Source organism: Metopolophium dirhodum, chromosome 1, assembly GCF_019925205.1.
Source record: "Metopolophium dirhodum isolate CAU chromosome 1, ASM1992520v1, whole genome shotgun sequence".
Classification (NCBI taxonomy): Eukaryota; Metazoa; Arthropoda; class Insecta; order Hemiptera; family Aphididae; genus Metopolophium; species Metopolophium dirhodum.
In genome coordinates, this window is record NC_083560.1 from 4,856,047 (window position 1) to 4,874,565 (window position 18,519).

The 18,519-nt window shown below is 26.5% G+C and overlaps 1 protein-coding gene and 1 long non-coding RNA gene across 2 annotated transcripts; one reads left to right on the top strand and one right to left on the bottom strand.

The window, feature by feature from the left end:
- Positions 1–2,259: 2,259 nt before the first annotated feature.
- On the bottom strand, positions 2,260–4,363 carry LOC132938403 (putative uncharacterized protein DDB_G0282499). The gene is made up of 7 exons (XM_061005254.1): positions 4,208–4,363; positions 4,085–4,144; positions 3,766–3,888; positions 3,579–3,674; positions 3,374–3,484; positions 3,148–3,258; positions 2,260–2,753 (listed from the first exon to the last, which is right to left on the bottom strand). The coding sequence occupies exons 1-7, from the start codon at positions 4,278–4,280 to the stop codon at positions 2,260–2,262; spliced, it is 1,068 nt and encodes a 355-aa protein (XP_060861237.1). The 5' UTR covers positions 4,281–4,363.
- A 4,706-nt stretch (positions 4,364–9,069) lies between these two features.
- LOC132934350 (uncharacterized) lies at positions 9,070–9,854 on the top strand. Its single transcript, XR_009663016.1, has 3 exons — positions 9,070–9,161; positions 9,224–9,324; positions 9,816–9,854. It is a non-coding gene; the product is annotated as an uncharacterized LOC132934350 (long non-coding RNA).
- The last annotated feature ends 8,665 nt before the right edge of the window (positions 9,855–18,519 follow it).

Below are 18,519 nucleotides of genomic sequence, written 5' to 3' on the forward strand. Positions count from 1 at the left end.
AGTGAAACTATTCCAAGTCCAAATAATACAATTATTAGTCTGTATGATGTGAATATGCTTCTGATGGCAATGTGTGAACACGTCTGAGTACAGGCCGTTTTAGGTCTGCTTTTATAAGGCCCCATGCTCTCTTACCTTCTCTCTTGTCCATCGACTTATCCGTATTGCGTAAAGTCATTATCTGTATCCTGCATGCCTAGTTGTGCAAAAAGTCATATCATCGTTTTCCTGAAACACTATTAGATAGTGTTTATTAAATAATGTTTATAAAACATTCATTAGATACTATGTCCTTGTTCCTAGTTTATGTATATATATCTGTGGTTGAGAGCCAAAAGCTGATATGTGAAAAAAGTAAACTTTTCAGGAGAGCAATTTCAAAATTTTACAAAACCATAAATACATAATTTCCAATTTATGAATCACCATTGCATGCTACAAATTATATTTTTATATTATATTTTGTAGATCATGTACATAGAATACAAATTACATATTGATGATATTTAAAAAATAAATATTTAATATACTTTTGAATACATTTACATAATACCAACGTAGTTATCATATTTTGGCACAATTTTTTGGAGTAGGCAATTAACATAACACATTTTGACAATTTAACTTTATTCAACTTTATTCTTTTTATACCTAATAAAATATATAAGTAACATAATAATAATAAAATAAAATTATAAGTAATGCCATACAAAATAAAAATAAATTAATAAAATCTTTAGTAATACGATAAAAAAAAAAATAAAAATGAAATAACAGAAAAAATATTTAGTTCATAACTAATAAAATATATCAATACAATATTATATTTAATAACAATTAGTAAAACTTATTCATCATCTGATGAATCATTATTATTTATAGGTGTGTTTTTGGTCTTAGTCTTTAGTCCATGGTAAAAAGGGTGGTATATTGGTCTAATCAATGGTAATAAACTTAAGAGATCTTTTTTTTTTTCTGTGTCGATAGGGTTAGGTTTATTATAGGCCTGTGGAAGTATGACTTGAGATACATTAGTTGGTTCTTTTCCAGATCTTGTTTTACCTGTTATCTTACGGATGTCTAATTTTCTAAATGGAGTTTCTGTATCTAATGAATTTTTGAATTGAATAATACCAAAAGACTTGTCATACCTCAACCACGATATTTTCAACCAATTAATTTTATCTTTGTTCTCATCTATATTTCTTTTAATTAGAGTACCTGATAAAAGTGCTGAAAATTTTTTAAAATGTTCCATTTCCATTTCCACAACTTTTAATGGAATTTTCCCTCTGACATTCCGAACAAAGTTATACCAGTCAATAGGTATTAAAATTTCGCAGTCTGATAGTTTTTTGGCTTTTTCAATTCTCGAGTGATCAGAGTCACACTCTAAATGAGTATGACCTGGAACAAGAAATTTCTGGTCTATGATTTGTAGAGTTGGATGTTTCTGGATTGCCAACATAAACATTATAGCCACATTAATGTTCCGATTTTGACCTGCACATGTGTCTGAATATGTAATTAAATGATTAATGGAATTTGGTATTTTTTCCATAATATGCTTATATAAAATTGAACCAATTTCATTAGATCCGCGGCCAGCTAATCCTTCATGCCACATGTAGCAATAAGATTCTTTTGATCCAATATCCCTAATTGTTTCGTTGTAAGTCCACAGCTGCCTTTTATAAAAAACTACATTTGTTTTAAGGTCAGGAGTAGGTAGACACTGTTGCAAATCAAATACAATTATTTTGAGTGCTGGAGTTGTATTTAATAACGCTTTGTCTTCTTGTTTTGATTTATATGCAGAATCGAACATGTTTTTATGAATATTATTTCTTTCAGTAAGAAGTTCTAATTCTTCCCCATTTAAATATTTAGATTTTATATTAAATTCATCACATGTTTTACAAGTGTCAACATATGGCAATTTAAACTTTAACCCTGTTTCTCCAAAAACATCTCTATATAGCCAATTTGATGGACAATCCTTACCATTACTTGCACATTGTTCTTTATATAAATCATACATTTTTTGAATGTTTAAATTAGGCGACAAATATAGTAAGCTAGTGTTTTTCCTCGAATAATGGCTCTCATATGCAGGAAAACTTTTGATATGTAAAAGAATGTTTGCTCTCTCTTCTTGTAGAAAATTGTGTGATTTGTGAGTACCTGTACCAGATTTAGGTGATATTCCTGTAATTGAAGCCTTTTTTTTTTGTATAGTTACATCAACTCTTCCACGCCCTATTCCATAAATATTTGTGGTAGTGATTTTCTATTAAAAGTAGTTGTTCTTTTTTTATCTTCTATTTGAATAGCATCCATTAAAATTTGGTCTTGTGCTGATAAGTTACCTAATTTGTAAAATTCCTTAAAAATTAATTGTTGTATTTCTTCAGAACAAAGCAATGTAGAACAATTTTTTTTACAACATGTTGTTGTAAGAGGCCTAAAAACTTTCATAGTTTTAATTTTACCCTTTCGATCTTCATACTCTTCTCCAAGTTGCTTACAGTTATTCATAAATTTCCGTTTACCTCCTATATACCTCTGTTTATTATTTGTAATAACTTCAATATTTTTATTAGTAGTATTACAGTGTACAATAATATTTTCGTTATCAAGAAGCAGCACATTATCTTGTGATATTACATTACTACAGCTAGGAATAAGCTGAATACTACTTGCTTCTTCAGTTTCATTTGGCTTTGGCTGATTACTTGTACTACATGTGCTATCTATTAGTAAAAAAAAAAATATTATTTGTAAATAATACTTTAGTTGTGACCCATGGCTGTAGAGTTCTTATATGTAAATGTTTTAATAAATTGTTGTGTCTGTGGCCATGGTATATAAATTAAACAGGTTGTGACTTTTGTAGATGGTACATATTTTATTAATTAAAATTAAAAAAAATTAATTTCATAACACTTAAAAACAATTTATAAATCCACTTACATATTTTATTAAAAACAAACATTTCTAGAGCTCACTAAATTGTATATTTTATACAAAATTATTTTATAAATATCTAATAGTTTTAGAAACAAGATATAAATATTATATTGTGCTTTCGAAAATGTCAGATCTTTATTAAATAAATAAAATAATTTTCTAAGACAATAATATTACCTGGCAAATCATTGTATAAAAGACGTCTTCGACAAACTACATCTTGTTTGTCAATATTTTCACATACATTTTTCATAGTATTATTACTGTGGTTGTCTCTAAGTAAAGTACCTACAATACAAATATACAATAGATTGTAAGAAAATATAGTTTTTATAATATTATATTATTATACATTTAAAAATTACTAAATCCTATGACCATTTTAATATATTATAATATTTACCAATTATTGAATCATTAGGTGGTTCAAGACTTTTAATAGAATAATTGTCTTCATTAAATGGTTTATAGCTATCTTCTGAATCAACATAATCCAATGATGATGATGAATTACCTGTTAATTTAAAAATGCAAAATAATATATTATATAATGAATCATTATTCATTAGATAAAAAAAATATTTAAAACAAATTTATAAGTAACATACTATTTAAATTGACTTCTTGGTGATGATTTACATTATTAGGAGATGTAAAAGGAACTGATTTCTTTGGTAACATGGTACGTAGGTTATAATGATTACCTAAACAAATATAAATAATAGTCTTAATGTTTACCAAACATTATAAACAATAAAATTATTTTATGTAATCATTGAAATTCAATATAATTACCTTTGAATGCTTGATTTACATTATTATTTTTATTTTCATCAGAGCATAACATAATATTTTGATAAGGTCCTTGTAAAGGTAAATCATCACTTGTAAATACATCAGTATTAATTTCTTTTAGATCTATAAACAAAATCGAAAAACTTAATTTTTTAAAAACAATAAATTTATTATACCTTAACATTTTTTTATACTATGGTTATACCTATATTAAACCGAATATTAATGATTCAAACTACAAATAATATATTTAGGTATAATACATATTATGTATGACCAATATTATTAATATGAACATTGAATATTTTATAATATTTACCATAATTATTTGTGTTATTTTTAGGAACAATATCTCTGCCTTTTGTACACAACTTCATTCCTAAAATTAAATAAGCTTAACACTCTGCCAAATAGTTTAAATGAAAAAATGTGGTGTACATACTTTTATATGTTGCATCGTCTTCGCTTGCTCTTTTAGGCAAAGCTAATGCAACTATTCTTTTGCTTCTTGACATTTTTCTTGACAACTTAACGTTTAGGTATAGGTATATTTTATAAACAATACACAGCTAGACATCAATATTAATGTAGTTATCATATTATAATGCATAATATTCAATGACAATGAAATCGTAAATTGAGCGCGAATAAAATTAGTTTGTTATTATAATCTGTGATTGTTGTTTAAAGTCTCAAAATACCGGTAGGTAAAATAAAGACATTAATATATATAGTTTCATGCCTTTCATATTGTTTAATGTTTATACTCGTGTTTATATTATTAGCAGTGTTCAGTTTGAATATAGGTATACCTGACATTAAAATTAAAATTAAAAACTAGGAAATTATATAATTTACTAGCTGATCCTGTGCACTTTGTTGCCCGTTAAATGTACCAACTCTATATGACTCAAACTTTGTTCAATTCATTATTTAATATTCGGTGTATTGTGTTCAAAATTTATCTTAACTTTTCTATCGCCTGGAATAAAAATTCTGATTTGCAGCAGTATATTATCAGGTAGGCAATCTACCTGCGGTAGATCGTGGACCCAGTGCTGTTTGTATGTAAGCTTATGATTTAACTTTATAAAGTATCAAAGTTAAACCAAGTTTATTTTGATATAATACGGTGGATTAATATAATCAATTAATACATAATCCTAACCTAACCTAACCGTACTAAAATCCGATGAATAAAATAAAAAACAAATTTAACATTTTTTAAATTAGGCTATCTTCTTCCCAGAGATCTGCACACAAACATTAATTTATATATAATATAGCTGATCCTGCATACTTTGTGGCCCATAAAAAATGACAAAAAAATTGTGATTATTCAACTCCTTGTTGGTGTACCTCGCTGCAATAAGTGCAACTCAGCCACCACGGTAGGCAATGTGCGAAAATTTGATTTGATGCATGCTTGTGCCTGATCTGCCCGAATAACCAATAGCAACCAATAATAAATAAATACTATTTCTATTAATTACTTCTCCTATAACCAATAATTTATAAACAAATACTTCCATCGTAAATCTCTAAATCCCTGTTTGGGCACTTCTATTAATTGGTCGTAGCGTGATGTTATATAGCCTATACTCTAAAGTCTTCCTCCATGAATGAACTATCCAACAAAAAAATAATTTTTCAATTCGAAAAATTAGTTCCTGAGATTAGCGCGTTCAAACACACAAACTCTACAGCTTTATATACTAGTATAGATTTACAACTATATACAGAATATATAGTTTTCAAGTATAATTTTTGACACAAACTAATAATAAAATAAATTGACTTGTAAAAATATATTCAAACAAGTGCATAAAATGATCCAACTAGGGATATCTATGGTACATCTACGTGTATCTAAATATTTATCAAATATAGGTCCAACCAAAGATGCGAAAATTGCATAAGAATATAGACATTCTATTTGCGTCTATAATTAATATACAAGAGAATGTAAATATTATAGACGTATACCCTATACATAGACATACAGATTTATCATAGACATCACATAGACTATGTAGTTCGCTGGGTTATTAAGAAGTAGAGAACATAATTAGGTACTGTTTTATTAAATGCATTTTTATTGTCCTTATAGCCGGTATTATAGTTATGTGACTTAGTAAATTCATCAGCTATCAGTTTTGTTGAGTTTAGTATTATGTTTGTAGATCGATCTAGACAAAAATGACTAGTTTGCTTTTACTAATAAGTAACATTTTACTAACGCATGACGTACACATAAGTAATATTATAATTTAGTGCCTACTGTATGATGGATTTTCCAAACCAAACCTTTGACTGTTTCGCATGCCATAATATATTCTGCTTCAGTTGAGCTGAGCGTTACTATGGATTACCTATGCGCTTGCCATGACACATAGACAGCCCGAGCATGAACAGATGATATGAAGTTGAACGTCTTGACTCTAAGTCTCCTTTATAGTCAGAATCTGAGTACACACTTAAACACAGATTCACATGAGATTTATAATATAGATCAAAGTTTGTTGGATTATTTAAAAAATCTACTTACATAATTAACAGCAAATGTTATATCTGGCCTTGTAACTTAAGATAAGAATAATAAGTTTCCTTACTGTATGGAAATAACTAATTAAACATTTGAATTTAGCAGAATTTTATCTTCGTTATTATCATAACTATTATTAATTTTTGAAACATTATTTATCCAATTATCGTCGGCTAGTAAGTTCTCAAGTATAGAATTATGATTCTTATAACCTATTTCAATATAAAAAAATATATCATGAAACCAACTTAAGTTATTAGTAGTAAAAATATTGTATTTCATTAATTAGTAAAGCTAAAAATATTTTTAACAGTATTATTTTCTTATACAATTATTGAAATATATACTTTGGCATTTGTTTATATTTTGTCAGTTTCTTAAACTATAATAAATTATTGTTTTTATGTTAACACATAATATATAAAATTGAATCAATATATTATTTGAAAGTGTTGGTAATGATGGAAGGTCGGTATCGTTTTCGCTCTAACTGCATCTTCTACTGCTATTTTGAATGTACTCAAACAATCTTCAATATTACTGGTCCACATTTTTTTTAAAACCTTTTCCGGTAGGTATGATTCAGCTTCTGTTAAAAATTCATCGGTTAACTTTAAAGCTTTATTAAAATTTGAACAGTTACTTTTTACTTGATACTTTAACTTTGCAATCCTTGGAACTTTTTGAAGGTCTTAGACAACTTTTGTTAGCCAAACTTATTTTGTTGATTGATAATATGATAGTCCACATACATTTTTCCAAATTAACTATCCAGCTACTTGGTATTGTTTTAATAGTATTTTCATTGAAACATTTTACTGTGTAGGTAGCAACCAGATTTTCACATATTGCTGCAATTAAATTGTAAGAAATATTATAATGAGTATAGTAAAGTATAAAAATATTAAATTGGAAGTGTTATGTTTTTATTGTCAATATTAAGATTAAAAATATTAGCTATATACACAACAAATAATGATATATACATAAATACAGAAGATTTTTTATTTAGCGTTCATAAATATGAACTAATTATGTGAACACTATAAAACCAGAATTATTATTAAATTGTACCTAAGCTAATTAACTTTTTATGCAGGAGAGTTATAGGTCAATATAAATAATGTTCATTTGAATTATCAACTAATTCAATTCCAATTAGTTATAATGGAGAAAATTTAGTTTAGAATCTGTAGTTCTGTTATACTGCAACCGGCCTATTAAGTGTTTAACTGAATACAAAATAGTAAATTTTAATAATAGTAGAACGCTTGAATTTACAACACGAATCTTGAAAATTTTGGGTCATTTATTTAAAATTATTTTCATGTCATAAATGTTAAAACCGGTATAAACTATTAAATTGCGAATTTTTTACCATATAAACAAGTTTTTAAGTTTTTTTCCTTACATGTTTTTACTGCATATTGTGACTATTTTTAGTGCATACAAATCCGCTCTCTAGCTAATATTGTATAATGTTTGGCACTTGACGAAAATAGTAGATTTTATAGATAATTATAACATTTTATAAATAATCATAATGCTACTATTCCACCAAGAAAAAAATTGTTTTATATTTTAATTAACTGTATTCTTTATCAAATTCAGTAGCTACACTTTATGGCTGTGAGTCTGTGACCTCCTCTTATAACTTAACTGTTAATTTAAATAATATTAAATTAAACAAATTGTATATTAATTTAATAGTATAATTATTATAACATGAGTTAGGTACTTGTTTGCTAGTTGGCGAAACGTATACCTACTTGAATTATTTTTATTTAATGTATCCTGGTCAGTCAAATACATTTTGCATCTTAAATAAAAGTATATTTATAATAGATTTAGTGACCAACGATACACTTGGACCATGAAATTGTGTTCAGCTTTATCTGAAAATAAAACTGCCAATAAAAATAATCAAATTTATAGTTATGAAGAAAAGTTCTAAAATATTTACCAACTTTCTTTAAAAGCGATATATCACTCTTAAAACCCTTTCCAGCACACCAGACCAAAACTATTCTTGTTCTCTCATTGCCGCCATGGAACTGCAGCAGCTGTATACGTAGGGAGTTGTATTACTCGCGCGTGTACGTTTACGCTTACGATTATCACACATAAATACATAATAATTTATTTTTTTGTACTATGTTTTATTTATACGTAATTATATTCCTTTGCGAATTTTTTTTTTTTGTTTGTACATTTTGTTATTGTTTAAGAATCGCGCTAAAACGCGATGTTTTCATGATTTTCTGCATGCACGGCGGCGACACACACCGTCACTTTCAATAAACGACGGCTTTCGATGACTGTCAGCCAATCACAGAACGCAAATCGGCACCTCAGTCTTCGTGCTCAATAATATAATAACTATAGAAAACTTATAAATATTTTAATTCTTTCCAACAATATTCTTCAGATTAAAGAACACGTAATTTACTATTAAATTTGAGAGAGGCCCATTGCCGTCGGTAGTTGCGGAATGAGGTGATCACTGAACAGTAGCTGCTACCGTTCGGCAAGTTCGGACGCCGCTATGCTGGCGGTGTAGCCAACCTTTCTAGTGGGGTGAGGGATTTTTGGGGCGGATTTATATTATGTAATAGATACATAATATATTATCTATCTCAATGCAGGTATAATAATATCACAGAACTAAATATGATAAAAATATTGATAATAAACCTTATCATGTCATCGCTCGTGAAACACACTATATTGTATGTTTTTCATCGGATGCATTGAGAATTCTAGAATTTTCCCGTACAAAATTATAAAAGTGCGTTCACATTTGAGTAAACTTACATGATTTAATAAAAACCCTCGGTTCAACGGATTGTGTGTGAGTGTGGAAAACGTAAATTTCTACTACATAATTTTGACGTGGCTTTATATGTTTTTTAGTTATTAAAGATAAATGCTGTTGACGCAGTTGCCAGGAGCGGTGCTGAAAGTAAAGTAGTTGAAATACAGATGCCCTTTCTGAGAACAATATTTTTAATACAGTGAGTACAGATTAATGTGATCATATTGGTTCAGGCCATTTTGATTCTATTAACCAGTTGATTCTATAAAGCATCTTTGTTTTCAATATAATATTTGGTTTAGGATTTTCATTTTTGATTCCAATAAATTGTTGATTCTATCAGTAGTTTTTAAATTATTGTAGTATGTATTTTCCTTCTTTGTTAATTTTTATATTACGCACTATTCACTACTCCATAATATAAGTATTGAGCAATACTCTTGCTCTGTACATTTATGCACAGAAATAAATGCAATATGTGTTGAATATATATTTTATAAATTAATAATGGCGATTTGATTTTATCTACGGCAATATAACATTATAATATTATATATTAACCGTGTTGATGGTGGAATATATCGTTATATTATGATAATATTCACAAACTAAAGTTTATATTAAAAAAAAATATAACACAATCACTTTTATGGGAAAGATGTTTAATGTAAATTATTGTTTTTTTTGTAGGTACTTATAGGGATGATCACTTAAACTATGGGTGGCAGTTATTTTTACTGAATCAAATTACTATAGTGTGATACCAGTGAATTGGCTTATTCAATCACTTGACTTGGAGGAACAATCAAACACTCTAACCTTGATTCAGTTCAGTATTGTCAATGGCTACCATTTAAATTAACCAATATTGAGTTACTTAAGCCAGTGATCTATGCATCTTGGGAGTTATTTAAGATCAGAATTATTGATAATAAAATATGGTGGGTACATAATGTTATACATAATACACTGTATATTTCTGTACCGCTAGTTGGTTTAATTTTAAAGTAATTAAGTAGTTTAATAATCAACAATTTTATTGAAGATCCCAGTAATTAATACTTCTACATTTTGTTAAAATGTATAGAACTTAAATGGCACTTTGCATGGAATTATTAAAAATTAAATATGACACAATGTCTTGACTCTCCATAACTGCCAGTTCTATCAGGTAAATGTTCAGCCATACATTAGGTATTCTCATATTCGCATTGCCTAACCTGAAATTTAAAGGAAATGTTGAAATGTATAATTTATAAACTATAAACTGAGTGGAGACTACAAATTACTATTATTGGTCTTGGACTAGAAAAAAAACATTGTAATACAAATATTGTAAATTTAATCATTATAATATATTAATGAGTTTCTTACAACGGTTATTGGTTTAAGTCCATTATGAAACCTGGAACCGTGTATGTTTGAGGGATGTCTTGATCATCAAATGAATGATAAATAAAGCAGAAGTTCTCCCTACATACTGGACAAGTTGGTTCAGACTAAAATATATATAAACATAACCATTGTTTAAGAAGTAGGTATAAGTAAGTATGAAACTATTCAATAAATTCCTAAATGTTTTAACAAATAAAATTTACTTTAATTTCATATTTTAATGAGAAAAAAAATGAAGACATTTTTGATACAATGTGATATGGATATGTTTAACAATTCATAACTATAAAGTTTTTACGAAACTTACAAATTGGCGTAGTTTCCAACATTTCTTTGACCATCTTTTTAAGCATTTAAAACAAAATAAATGCATACATTTTTCTGTATAACATTTATTGTTTAAATCACAAAAACAAATTGAACATATTATATCCATAATGACAGTTGAATTCTAAAATAAAAAATGTAATATAAACTATAAAATACAATATACTTCATTAACTCTAGTTTAAACATTCATTTTTTAAAATTAAATTCTACAGACTATAACATGAATTAGACTATCTAATACATTGCTATTTTTTATTAAAATTTGTTTATTTCTCCAATTCCATCACTGTCAAACATTATTGTATGTTAATATAATATATTTGTGTAAGGTTATAAGTTTATAAGTTATAATCGTTGACAGCAATACATACAATGTGTATATTATTATTAAAATAAAATAAAAATACAACATATTAGATATTTTAATATAATATAGAAATTATTAGTCTAATTTATCAGTGAATATTAATAATGATTTTAAATTCAAACACATAAAAATTAATATTACATTTAAGTTCTTAGTTAATTTTCTATTTTTAAATCTTAGCTATGAAAAAAAAATGTTAAATGAATTTCTAACTTTAATTACACTATAAAAAAAGTATGTGGAACCTTATATTATTACATTTTAAAGTTTTTTGATCAAGCAAAAAATTATTTATCAACAAAAATTACGCCGTGCAGTTCCAATTCTGTATTTAAATATTATTGTGAATTGACCTATCATCAAACTTAAATTTATGAACATTATCTGTGTTATCTCGTACGTTTTTACGGTATTTAGATTTTTTAGTGAATTATAAGCATTTTCATGTGCAGGTACAAAAACGAAGGAAAAACGTGAATTTTTACGTTGCATATATACAATTTTTACGTTGATACAATATTCGCATTTTCTATACATGATAACATTTTCAAAATATTTTGACTCATTTTGAGATGTTAAGAGACATTTTCAGTTTCCAATTGTATTAGTCTTTTTTCCTATGAATGTCAATACATCTTTATTTGTTAGTTAAAAAAGCTTGAAAATTTAATACGAGGCTCCTACTATATTGTTACAATGATATTTGAAAAATATTAAAAATCCTTAGTCACGGTTTCTTTTATTAGCATTTAAAGTTCAAATCTTGACAAAATACGGAAAACACGAAAATTAGCGAATTATTTTGAATTGAGAGTTAATAAAAATTTTTACTTTTAAATCTAAGATATGAAAATGTAATACAATATTCTTTATAAGTTTGTCTACCTTTATCAAAAAAAATAAAATGTCTACAATCAAATTAATTACATTTTTTGAACGATGGAAGTTCATATTTTTACAAGATTGGTTATTCGCTCGATTTTTCATGTATAGCCATTTTGTTATTTTGTTGTAATTCAAAAACGAATAACTGTAAATAGGTATATGAAAATTTCACTGAATGTTTATATTTTCATTTTCTATACACCATACAATTTTGAACATATACTTTGACTCTTTTTAAGCTGTTTACAAATATTGACAGTTTTTTTTTCTATAAATATCAATAAAATTTAATTTGTTGGGTAAAAGAGCGTGAAAATTAAATGCAAATCTCCTGATATATTGTTACAATAGCAGTTGAAAAAAATTAAAAATAGGTACATAAAAGCATTAAAAGCACAGTTTTTTTATAAGCATTTAAAGTTCAAATTTTAACGAAATTTATTAAATTTAAAATTTAATTAATATTTTGTAGTTCAAAATTTATAAAATGTTCAACTTTTATAGCTAAGGATTGAACATTTAAAACAAGATCCGTTCCAAACCAACGCTAATATTTAGCAAATTAATTGCAAATAATTGCAAATCGGTTTTTAGAATACGATTATATGATTATATGATTTATTATTTGTATTTTGTTTCTCTAATTTATTACACCATGCTACTAAAGAGTCTCGAGCTTCTGTAATATATATTATTTATGCACTATTTATAAATATTTTACTTTTAATAATTTTCAATAAACATAATTTTTACTAATTACTTTTAGTCTTTTGATATTTTGTATTTATAATCCATAATTAGTATATTCAATTTATTGTTTTTATTTAAAATTAATTCAATACTTTAATTTTAATTTTAATTAAATGTATTAATTATTTATGTATAAATCATTGTTATTAATTATTCTTATAACTTTTAGATACCTATACCTAGTAAACCTACATTATTTTAATTAATTATTTTTAGAAATCTTTTTGATCATTATTATTAAATTTAAAAAAATTCATAAACATTCATAAACATTATAACAATAATACAAATATATTTTCACCAATTTGCAATTATTTGCAATTAATTTGCTAAATATCGGTGTTGGTTTGGAACGGATCGGACAAAGTGGGGGGGCTGAACAAATTTGCAAAAAAATCCGCCAAAATTCCAATTTTGATTTGCAAATTCTAAAAACCAATTTGCAATTATTTGCAATTAATTTGCTAAATATTGCCGCTGATTTGAAGTGAATCCGCCAAAGTGGGGGGGCTAACTTCATGACCATCGATACACCATTGTAATAGGAAATGCCGGGTATGGCCACCTTTAGAACCGATCAAATATATATTTGAATAGGCACCAATCATTTGGGAAACATATAACATAGGACATTACGAACAATTAGGAAAAATTCAAAATAATATGCTTCGTCTTATCTGCTTTAAATGCAATCTATACAGACCACCTCACTCTGGATATGAAAATATTCTAAGCTTTTTAAATTTAAAAACATTAAAGAATAGAAAAAACAATTTTATATAACCTTCCTATTCAAACTCCTTAATAATAAAATAGACGATTCTTCCCTCCTAAGCATCATCATTTTAAAAACAAACAATCCTAACACTCGAAATAAAGAATTATTTTATATAAAACCCTACACTCAAAATTATATGTCATTTACACCTATAAGTATTTTATTGTCTAGTGGAAATTCAGTAAATAATTTAGATTTTTTTTTTTCTATCACTTAATAACTTAATACTTATTATTATAAACTTTTATATTTATTTTTCTTTATTGTATAATTAATTTAATATGTTATCTTGTATATATTTATCTTTAATAATTTTTTTTTTAATCTAATTTATACACTATATGTATTATGTAAATTGGACTAACGTTCGTTAAATAAATAAATAAATAAATATAAAAATACAAAGTATAATATTCATAATAAAATATATAAGTAAAAAGGAGGGGGTGAAACAATATACCTATAAGTATTTAAAACTTCTATGTATACTGATTACTGTATATATAACTCCGTTGCTGTCGCTCGTCCAAGCCAGTAAAATGATTGTCACTTGTCAGTGAGCTTTTTTACGCCGTGTTATTGTATTTTGAGTTTTGACAACCCATTGTTTACGATTAGAAAGTTAATTAATTTTATAATTCTTATAATCTAAAAATAATAACAATAGTTCTATTAATTTGTTGCCTCTATTACATCGAAGAAAAAAAAATAGTTTAATTTTTATAAAAATATGTATAATATTGAAAGTTTACTGTGACGTTTGTTACAGATGTCGTATATACATTTTAATATTCATTGCGATTTCTTAATTTAGATACGAAATTGCTTATAAATATATTAAAATTTGTTAATTACATTATTAATGGTATTTTAAGAAACTATGCGGTTTTTAACTGAAAATTAATTTAAATGGATTTTTAATACAATTTAGGTGCAGTTATAAATAAACTTTAACGAACATAAATTTATATTTTCAATATTCAAATTTATATTATATTTTAGATTCTGAGTGAAACAATAAATGTATTGATTTTACAATAATGTGTGTTTTTTTTCATTTTTTTCATTTATTTTTTTATTTTTGTGTCCGTGTACACGATAAGTAGTCGAAATAATGCTTCGATTTTCAACTTCAGTATCTTGTTCGATGGAATGTGAATATTGTTGGGTAGGTCAAAATTTAAAATTCCCAATAGTTTTCAAAAGCACCCAGAACAATAATATAAAAATTAAGGAAAAACGGGAATTTTTACGCCAAATAGGTTTTCCACAAAATCGATATTGGTTTTTGGTGTGACTCTAAAACAAATGAACGTATATACATGATATTTTCACTGGTCGTTTATATTTGCATTTTCTATACACGATAAAATGTTCAAAATATTTTGATTTGTTTTGAACTGTTTAGGAACATTTTCTGTTTCCAATTTTATTAGTCTTTTTTTCTATGAATGTCAATAAAACTTTATTTGTTGGGTAAAAAAGCTTGACAACTTAATTCAAGGCTTCTACTACATTGTTACAAGGACATTTACGGTAACAATTATAAATATAAATATGTTACATGACACCTATGTATATAATACGAGCTCTACCGTATGCACGATTAACCTGTTGACCGATACATTAATATTAAAAAACACTCATAATTGTAAGGCCTATGATGGCCAACACACTCAATGTATTAGTAAGTTAGTTCGTTGTGCACCTTACACCTTAATACACACTACGATTACCGGACTCCGTATGACTATGATACAGTTAGGTACATAGTATAATAGAACATAGTTGATATATTTGTGAGTATTAATATTTGTAAGTGTTTAGTAGACAATTAAACATAATTATAACTGAAAAGGAATCCTAGTAATTTAAATATATTTAAGATCCTCAGTGCTCGAAATGGAAAATTTTACGAACTGGAACGCTTATAAAATTAATATGCGGATTATAATATTGTTTTAATTTTTTTAATTCGTGATTACTTTACAATACAATATAATTAGTTAAATAGATACAAATAATAGGCGAAATTTTTAACTCTATAACTTTTGAACCACTTGTTTCATCAATTTTACAATTTTACATTATATTTATTTGGAATTAAGATAAAAAAAAAAGGTGGATAAGTGGATGTCGCTCTGCTGTATAGTAGGATACAAGTGGGTCACTGTAATGAATGGTTTTAAATTTGAATTCAATGATATAATATCATTGTATAACAAAAATGATTCTAAACGGAAACGTTCAGTCAGCCTATGCCATTACCAAGTATATTTGATGATATTATTGTGAATAAAGTAATTTTTATATAACCTATTTACGTGGAACCTTGTGTTAAATTTTCAATCCTTAGCTATAAAAGTTGAAAATTTTATAAATTTTTAACTACAAAATAATTATTACATTTTAAATTTGATAAATGTTGTCCAAATTCGAACTTTAATTGCTTATAAAAAAATTGTGCTAATGTATTTTTAATATTTGTCAACTGCTATTGTAACTATATATCAGGAGCCTTGCATTAAATTTTCACGCTTTTTTACACAGAAATACAATCTTATTGATATTTATAGAAAAAATTAAAACGGAAAATGCCCGTAAACAGCTCAAAATAAGTCAAAATATTTGGAAAATGTTTTGGTGTATAGAAAATGCTAAAATAAACATTCAGTAAAAATGTCATGTACTTACTTACTTGTTGGTCATTTGTTTTAGAGTTGTACCAAAAACCAAAAACCAAAAAAATTGAACTTCACTCTAAGTATATTATATATTAATACTAGCTGTCCCTCCCGGCGTTGCCCGGGCAAAAGTTACCTCAGATGAAATAGTTGAAAAAGCCAATATTATAAATTATGTGTATAAATTCAAGGACTCAAAAATGCATAATGGAAATTTTATAATTTTAAATTTTAATCCTCTAGATTGTGATACTGCCGATTTTTACGAACCGGAATTCTTAAATTTTAATTTTCACCAACCGGAACGGACGCTAAGTTTATATTACGAACCGAAACGCCGTCCCGGTCCATTTCGAGCACTGAATATCCTGATATCTACATGGTTGCCCCTGGCTACGGTATTTATATATATAGGATCATACAATTCTCCCTGGATATCTTATATTTAACTGGTTGTTCCCCCGACCGCTTTACAACACCATCCATTACAGTGACAAACTTGTAACCTACTGAACAGTGGAGTGAAATTCTAATTTATATATGAAAATTATGTAAAAATGTTAAAGGTAATATTCTTAGAATAGTTAAATTAATGTAAAATTCACAAAATAAAATACATGTAACCATACAGAGTCATAAAAAGTATATGATTCAAGTGTCAAAAATTACTACTTTACCTATTTAATACTTATGTATCTCAACAAAAACACTACCTACGTGTAAAAAACATCGCTAAGAAAAAAAAACCAAGTTTGATGATTTGTGATATAAAAAAGGGGCAAAGTAATTTCTTAAATTCATTAGTAGGTATAGAAATTGTTTATAATTGTTTGTCTTTGATGAAGTACGATAATTTAATACAAATAAATTAACTTAGCTTGGCGGCAACTATATAATATGTACAACTACAACTAAACATATAACGCTGACATACATGTTTAGGTACAGCCCCATTTTATATTTCTATATAATATTACCATAACACTATTTAAGTATATGCTATAAGTAGCCGTCGTTGATCGCATTTCATCAAATACAAGCAATTATAAAAAAATTCTATAACTACTAATGGATTTAAGAAATAACTTAGCCCCTTTTTTAATATCACATATTTTCTAACTTAAATTTTTTTTCTTAGAGAAGTTTTTCACATGTAGTGTTTTTGTTGAGATATCATTCATTTTTTTTATTACAATTTTGGACATAGTTTTTATTGGTTATTTTTTAAAAAAAAAAATAATTGTCTGAAAGACTAGGTAATCTATTTTTTACACAAGCGTGGATAAGTAAAGCTTAAACTACAAACGTAATAGGCAGATAGGTATGTAAAATATTTAAATCTGTAGTACCTATGTTAAATCATCTTTGAAACAAACTATCTACCTATGTACTTACGCGTTTTTAAAATCACGAAATATTAATAATCACGATGTTATAAAAATATATTAATACCAGCCTTCCGGTCTAGATGGGATAAACTCCCAGACCCCCCAGTGATGGCTAAAAGTGGATACCAATTTATCAGTGGTCAGTGGTATTTGGATTTTATATAATATATAGGTTCCCTTCTCCCTCCCCTTGGCGACTTGGTGACATTCAGGAAAGTATTTGGAACAACATTGTGAAAAAAAAATTGAAAAAATATTAAATAGTGTCGACACAAAATTAAAACATAAAAAACGTGGGTAAGTGGATGTCGCTCTGCTGTACAGTAGGTTATAAGTGGGTCACTGTAATGGATGGTGTTAAATTTGAATTCAACGATATAATATTATTGTATAAGAAAAACAAATCAGAGTGAAAACGGTCAGTCAGCCTTAGATATTACTAAGTAAATTTGATGATATTATTGTGAATAAAGTAATTTATATATTTACCTATTTACGTGGAACATCGTTTTAAATTTTCAAAATAGTCAAAATAATTATTAAATTTTAAATTTGATAAATTTTTAAATACAAAATAATTATTAAATTTTAAATGTGATAAATTTTGTCAAAAATTTGAACTTAAAATGCTTATAAAAAAAAATTGTGACTGGATTTTTAATATTTTTCAACTGCTAGTGTAACGAAATATCAGCAGCCTTGCATAATACTTTCACGCTTTTTTACCCAACAAATACAATTTTATTCATATTCACAGAAAAATAAAACTAAAAAAATTGAAAACTGACAATGTCCGTTAACAGCTCCAAATGAGTCA